The sequence below is a fragment of the Etheostoma spectabile genome, chromosome 5, assembly GCF_008692095.1.
Source record: "Etheostoma spectabile isolate EspeVRDwgs_2016 chromosome 5, UIUC_Espe_1.0, whole genome shotgun sequence".
Classification (NCBI taxonomy): domain Eukaryota; kingdom Metazoa; phylum Chordata; class Actinopteri; order Perciformes; family Percidae; genus Etheostoma; species Etheostoma spectabile.
The window spans coordinates 15598312-15606463 of record NC_045737.1 but is presented as its reverse complement, the minus strand read 5'-3'; the positions used below and the strand labels follow the sequence as shown (position 1 = coordinate 15606463).

General features: G+C 37.4%; 1 protein-coding gene across 1 annotated transcript in view; it reads left to right on the top strand.

The window, feature by feature from the left end:
* Window positions 1-8152, top strand: part of adamts3 (ADAM metallopeptidase with thrombospondin type 1 motif, 3) — a 170905-nt gene that overhangs the window by 138158 nt on the left and 24595 nt on the right. The window contains exons 16-17 of the mRNA XM_032516121.1: window positions 2057-2137; window positions 6507-6670. Coding sequence (XP_032372012.1) covers window positions 2057-2137; window positions 6507-6670 — 245 coding nt within the window. The remainder of the gene's footprint in view (window positions 1-2056; window positions 2138-6506; window positions 6671-8152) is intronic.

Genomic DNA, 8152 nt, shown 5'->3' with positions numbered 1-8152 from the left:
ACACACACACACACACACACACACACACACACACACACACACACACACAGTGTAATGCAGTGTTAAACTGAATGAGTGTGAATAAGTGGTTAATTTCCTGTTTGAATAATGTCTTCACATTAACCGTCAGCATGAAGAAAATAACATCATGAATGACCAATGCATTTTCTTAAACGGTTTCATGATGCCTTCTAAAATCCAGCCCTGATGCCAGCCTCATCTGTCACGAATAACTTGTAGTTAAACGTTTATTTAATTGATGTGATGTCACAAAGTCAATAAGAGAGCTGTAGTGAAAAATTTAAAATGGACATTTTGGACAGCCTGGACATCATGGCTTCATCAAACCGTTTCTTGGATTGTAGAAACTGTGATCATTCCTTTATTTTCTTAACATCGCTGTCTCATGTATTAACCACTCACATTTTTTAACAGGAAAACAGTTAAGCAAGAGAGCCCAAAAAGAAACTCCTTTGTTGGAATACACAATATGCAAGTATCCAGTGTTACTGAATCCCTCACAACCTCTTTCCTAGCATTTCCTGTGCAGCTTGTAGTGGAGATGGATGCCTAACACTGTAGAGACCTAGACACACACTGTTCCTCGATACTAATTAAGTGTCTATTTAGGTCTGACTCGCCTGTCGTAAATGTCACGGGTTTATCATCCAGTCAGTTCACTAAAACTTTCTAGACTTTCTATTTTTGATGTACTGTATATGGTCATTTTATTTAAATTGCTTCAAAAGCTTAACAAACTAACTTTAAGGTCTTTGTGCGGTAGAAAATGTCACGTTAAACAAACATGCAGACCTTTGGAGGCAATCTGGATGTTGTTGGCTATTCCCAATCTGATTGATTGAACCTCAACTGTTGTACAGTTCAACCCAAGCTGCCCCACCCAAATGGTATTTTTAGACCTTGTGTTCAGTACTTCCTGTAAGTCTACAAAACAACTCTGTGATCAAATTGTGATTCCTATCGAGCAGCTTGCGGTTTTTGAAATCGACTGCCATCACAGAATGTTCTCACGGAAGCGAGAGGGCATCTTTTGCCATTTGCCGTAAGATAGATCGCTATTCACCCCTTCTTTATACTGCAGAGTGAGCAGCACTCAATACTCTGACACCTGTTGTACCCTTGTTTTAACCCTGCGACAGCGTGCCAGCACATTTATAATCACCTCAGTGACAGTGCTGCATTAGGAGGCCTGTCTGTCAAAGTTTAAGGGGGACTAATTACACCACTGCGGTTCAGTCCTGTTGATCGGCAAGTGCCACCCTGCCAGCAAAAGTAGTGTGCCTTGTGATGTTAACTCGTCAGGCACCTGTCATGCTAATTGCAAATGACTCCACTGTAGGTGATGTTGTTGCAGAGAAACAGTGGAACGAGAGAGAGGAACACTCAAGACTAACTGATTTATTTCATTTTGAAGGGAAGACCAGAGGAGCCTTCTCTTTGCCCAAAGGAGCTCGAAATGTGTTTTTAAATGAAACAGAAGACTCTAGAAATGTACTTGGTGAGTCACGGTAGGTTTGCAAGCGGTGGACATCCCTGACAGAAGGCCACTTTGCTGCCCTGTAGTCTTAAAAATCTTCTCCTAATGCTGTATTGAAACATGGCTGATTCGCATCCTGTCTGCACATAATCAATATGAAAACAAAGGAAGGGAAGTTTCAGTTCATTTAAAAGCTGTCCAAGTTATTTTAATATTGCATAGGGATGTATTGATATTTTTAAGAGTTCTTTGATGACACAACAGATGGATGTGGATAAACAACCTGTTTCAATGAAAGTTTTACCTGCAGGCTTCCACAGCGAGGAGGAAAGTAGACAGTTTAGCCATTTTCTTTTTTTTCTCAAATGTCTTCAAACATCTCTGTAGAGCAAAGGGAACCAAACTTCTGTAACATGCGGGATGTCCACCAGTGCAAACAAACAGATTATTTTTGTGTCTGCTTAACTTACCTCTGTCTGTGTCTTTATCTTTCCTAACCCTCCCTCTTCTGCTTCTGCTGCTGCTGCTGCTGCTGCTGCTGCTACAAACTTGGCAAAGGTTACCTTAAGATGTTTCTCATTCCTCCTGGAGCTAGACATGTCATCATCCAAGAACATGAGGCCTCCCCTCAAATTCTTGGTAAGTGTAACTTCCTAACACGAACACATGTATGAAATCAGAGGACAAATATCACCATCCTCCTTGTGTTTCACCGAAAGACTAATGGGAACATATACAATACATTCATAGATTATAGGCTTTGCATAATTTATCCCTTGTCAACTTTTGGGCAGAGAAAATCGCTCTTCGTTTTGCTCATCCATTATTCATCAATCTATTAAAGAGAGACTTGTTGATTAATGAGTTCTCTCTTTACTGCAGTTTTTTGTGAAAACTGAATAAAAACGATTACATTATTTCCCTTATGAATCTCCATACCACCAGAACTTCCAGATAAGATCTTTAAAACCACATTTTAGGATCCCCTCAATATAAATTACTTTTCATTTCCTGTATTAGCTCAGTGCCATTATAATAAATAACAATCATCTTTTCTATTAATCAAATGCTTCTGAAATGTATTAATTGTGACATTTTTTCATCAACTCTCATTAAACATCAAGCCGACTGCCAATGTGGTCTATCAGATAATATTGTAATAGCTTCTACAGCCAATAGTGGCTAGCAGGCAGTAAGCACGCTAGCAAATTAGCTCGCTAGCGGTAATACTAGCTCGCTAGTGGTAATACTAGCTCGTTAGTGGTAATACTAGCTCGTTAGTGGTAATACTAGCTCGCTAGTGGTAATACTAGCTCGTTAGTGGTAATACTAGCGCGCTAGTGGTAATACTAGCTTGGCTATCCCCGACGGTCGCCTCGCCTAGCAGGTCGTAGTGTTCCTTTGTCTCATTTTCCCATTTCCTACCAACCATTAACATCATATTCTTTTAACCATCATAACGATGGTTTTCCAAGCTTAACCATTAGCTCTGACAGGCAGAATTAATTTTTCCAGCTCAATCTCCAATTAGACTCGGTCACAGACTATCAAGCTAAATTAGGTATGCGAGGGTGGACTAACACGTACTAGTGACATCCTCACATTTACTCCCACGTTTAAAAAAAACAACTAAAAAAACTGCACAGCTGTGTCACACTTAAACTACTGTTTTGTATTCAACAATATCCCTGAGTAACCTTTGTTTTCTGTGCAAGCTAAATTTGTAACGTCACCATTAAATTGACTTTCTCGTATTAATGAAGTCTTTTAAATCCCTCCTAATTAAAACTTTAACTTTTAAATTTGCAGTACCCCAATAATTTTGGGATTTTCATCTCATCACAGCGTTTCCCACAGATTAGAAAGCGATTTGTGGCACGGGGGGTGGAGGGGTGAAAGACATCACACGCTCATTTGCATATCGGGTACCACTGGACTAAACCAGATAACTGTAAAGGAAGAGAGACCCCACGATATAATATCATCGCAATACTTATTTCACGGTACAATATTATTGCTATTTTAAACATATTTTGATATTCTGTTCTTCAAATTTCAAATTATGTCCCCAAAACAAAAACTTTGTCAACATTTGTTTTGCCTACTAAAAAAAGATACATTTCTCAGTTTGACAAAAAATCTCAACTGCACCACTGAAAAACTACTATTCTAGTACCAAAACGTTAAATTCTCAAGTGCAATTCATATTATAAAAGACTGAAACATGGTGCCCGTGTGTCGATACAGTATTGCACCAGATCGCGATTTTATGCTGTTTCAATTTTGTCTCCCATCTCTAATATCAAGTATTTAAAACTAGCTCCACCCCAAGCAGCTCCAGCAGTAAAAGCTCTTTACACATGTTGATATATCAGTAATAACAATCTAATAATGTCAGATATAATAATATGCCAGTGATCTGGAGAATCAGATATTCTGTAGAAACAGTACTTTTACTTTTGGTACTTGTATTTGGCTGATATTTCTGTACTTTTACTTAAGTAGGATATTGAATGCAGGACCTTTACTGGTAACAGTATGTTTTTATAGTGTGATATTAGCACTTCTACTTCTAAGTAAATGCAGTAGTGTGGTCTACGTGATACCCAGGTATACCCCCCAAGAAAGATCCAGGATTTCCGTATACCCTCTTAAAAATGCCCAATGAAACACAATACATCAACATGTCATCTGTGTTTTTCTTCTTTGCATAGGCTAAATAAAGGTATTTCCACCGTAAATTGGTGCATAAAATGTATCTAAATGCAGGAAATGGAAATTTCTCAAAATTTCCCTTGGGAAGAACGTTATAAACCAAGCACATTAGCATTAGCTACTTGTCAACCAGCACCTTTACAATAGGCACCAAAACACTTTTCCTCTTCAGCCCCCCTACAGGTTGGCAGAAGAATTGTCCCTTACTGTTACCATTACCATTATTCCCATGTTTCAATCGAACGGTGGTTAATGAACCACTGAAACGATTTAGGAAACATTATTTTAAGGTGCAAAACAATCTTTGGTGTTGGACGGATCAATATTGAAATCAATAAATAAGGTCTCTGTTGTGGGTTGCAAAGTGGCATGTAATCAATGACAAAATGATGTCTTGTGGCAGAAAAATAATTACTCTCCTCCATATGTATACTTCTTCCACCACTGATCACCAATGATTAACAACCATTCCTTAAAAGTACAACCATAATTTGCCTAACACACACATATACACCCTTTCTGGAGCCAGCTGTCATGGCCTTTGATGGAGCATTCTCCTGAGTTATCATGAAGCTGAAAGGCCCAGAGAGTGGTCAGTGTGATTGTTTGTGGCTACTGTCAAACAAAAAATGGCTCTGAGTTTCAATAGAAAGTTGAGACCGTTCCAGATGAAAAGACCTCCATCATCACAAAGCATCAATCACTGAAAAAAAATTAACTGCCCTTTTCTTTTGACCAAACTGTGCAGCTGTACAAAAAAGAAAGAACAAAACTCTCCATTGCAGAAGCAATGGTGTAAAAATACACAATTACTGTAAATGGGTTTTATAAAGATTGCATCTCTGGTGTATATCTGGCTCTTCATGAATCTTAGGCTTCATACAAAAGCTGCCAATTTTTTGCTTCTGAATTATTCTTCTGCTGTAGTTTAGTAAACAGTATCCATACTTTCTGTCACTGTCATTACCTGTAAAATGACATGTGCCTATGGATCACTTTAAAGCTTTTTCTTTCCTTACCAGTTCAAGAAGGATATGCTATACATAGTTCCCTGCTGTTAAAACTGCATTTCTGTTAAAGTGTCCATATTTCATATACTGTGGTAGAGTTGATCCACCAAATAATCAAAAGTTATCATGACTTCAAAACTGTATTTTCAATAATTTAGAACCTAAGTCCAAACAGGTTTTGCTGCATTGTCTTGCCTGTCCAAAATCCTAGTTACTGGTGCTCCAGACTTCACACTTTGACTTCTCAACTTTGTTCACCGATGACATGAGAAACAGTACATGTCTAGTACTCAATGTACAATAAGAAAAAAGTGAATTTGCCCAAATTATTTACTGTTGCAATGCAATCTTATGTTTTTCACAATAACCTTCTGTTCCATTAGCCTTCTATAACTTTGTCCAAAGTGCTGACATTTAGTGCTAAGGTTACTTCTATGGATACAGGGAACAATTGAGTACATTTGTACAATCCACGTAAAAAATAAGTTTCATGTGTATTGATGATGCACACATATAATGCACACATACTGTATATTCAATATTTTTCATAAATGGAGTAGAAATTTGGTTTTGGGTTGGGATAAGGGGGGTTGTTAAAAAGTGGAATAAATAACATTGTTAAAAAATAAATAAACGTAGTAAAAATCCACAAATATAAATGCATATATCACATGTAAAAAACTATTTGGATGTAGTTACATTTATATATAAACTGTTGAATATTGAGACTTACCTGACTAGTAAGTAAAATGTGAAAGTTCTAAATTACTAGAATTAGCTTCAGTGAGTTATGTTTGTTCTTGAATTAACTTGTGGGATGTCAAATAAAAATATAAGTGACTCGTTACTGCCAAGAGACATAGATGGTTCTTGGTTTTATTCAACAGAAGTGTAAGACTTGAGCACCAGAAGCAATAATCTGTAAAAGAGACGGGAATCATTTCAGCATCTTTAATTATGACTCATTTGCATTTAAATGCAGCTTATGTATTTAAAGCATCCAGAAAACATGCCCATTTTCATTTTAGCTCCTTGTGTCTTAGAAGTCTTATGATATTAGAAGTTTGGCAGCTTGTTGTGTATAAATTATAGCATGAATCAGACATAATCATTCCAAACAAGTGCCCGGAGTAGACTGTTTCCATGAATCATCCATTTGAGAGCACAATTTAAGCTTTTTTTTTATCTCACTGACTAAAACATTCAGCTTTTCAAACTTTTGTAATTGGTAGAGTAAAGCTTTTTTTTTTGTCAGTGGCTCATAACTAAATGACTGATTACAGCAATCAAGAACCAGGCAACAGGGCATTACATCCTCAATGGGAAAGGAGAGGAAGTCCAGTCTAGAAGCTTTATCGACTTGGGCGCAGAGTGGCACTACATCATCGAGGACGACGTGGAGACGCTACACACTGACGGACCTCTGCATGACCCTGTGGTGGTTCTGGTAATAATACTTTCTTCTTTACCAAAGCTTATATCTTAATTCATTCATCAAAAGCTTATTTGCTTGCAAATGAGCACTGTATAAAAGGAGCCGTTCAACCATTCAGTTCATTTCTCCCCAACTCCAATTATTCTCATTAGTTTTAGAACACTAGATCTTAAAGATTCTGAATGTGTGAATGTAAATATGACAAAGCAAAATTATTGTTTTCTACTAGAGAATATCAGGCAGCAATCACACTCCTGCTTTTAACCACTCCTCACATTGGGAAAGTCACATGGACAGTGTAAGTAGGAGTCTGAGCATGCAGTGTTTTCAAAACCAGCGGTACAATCTTTAAATGGAATCCAAAATGGACAGGCAGCCGGAGGGTTGCTCGGACCACAACCATCTCAAAACTCAGCCTTCATTTTGATCACAATTACACACCTGTTAAGAAAGAAATATAATCTCATTGCAGTTACTTAAATTTGCCTCTGTGATAGTTCCAGATAGGGTGTGATTTCCTGGGGGGAATGCATAGGATTTCCCTCTTTCTGGTCCATATATCCCTGCCTCTGTTGAATTATTACCAAAAGACTATTTAAGGTATAGGAAAAAGACTGTGGTTAGAAAACTCCTAAGTAATGAACAAGCATTTTTCTGGGTGAAAGTATTTTGTTTACAACTCGCTCTCTGACCTGAAAGTGCTGTGTTTTATGTTGACACCACATTGTGCTATTTCATTTTGAGATTATTTTCCTTTGAATATTGACGTGCATAACTAAGGTAATTTTGGCATGGCTGGCCGAGTGGCACTATCAATGGTGTTGAAAGGGGGATTTTCATTCTTGCATGTTTTGTATTGTTTTGCAAAAAAAGAAAGTAGTTGTCTCCGGGACCACTTTGTTAACAACACCAGCATGTTGCTGTCACAGCTGGTAACAAACCCAGTGGTGCAACTAATTGCAAATACCGAAATAATTTTTATTTTTGTGGTGAATAATAGATTAAACGTCTGTCAATGTGTTTCTCTCTTTGTTTAAGAGGGCACCATGATATGCCTGTTTTGTCTTGAATGTTCAACTTGAATTCAAAGCTGTAATTAATTGACTTGCTGAAAAAGTTTCTGTTGACTGAGTGACTGAATCGGTTCAGCTCTAGGAAAACTAATCTAGCACCACATTGCTCATGCCAAAATGATTGATTTTCTATTTTCAGGTCAAATAATGTCAATTTTATTATAGTCCAATATCACATTTTGCTTCAGAGGGCTTTACAGTCTGTACGGCATACAACACCTTAATTGAGTTGTATGTACAGAAGAGAGCAGCATAATGAAATTATAAATAATCCATATGACAAAATGATACATAGAAAGAGATGTTGTTTCCCCATTTTAAAGGGTCAAGATCACAAAGGACTAACATGAAATGAAATCTACATAATTGCTGCCAAATAGCTAGAAATTAAAACCCGAGCAAGAACCATCTTTGCTGAGTT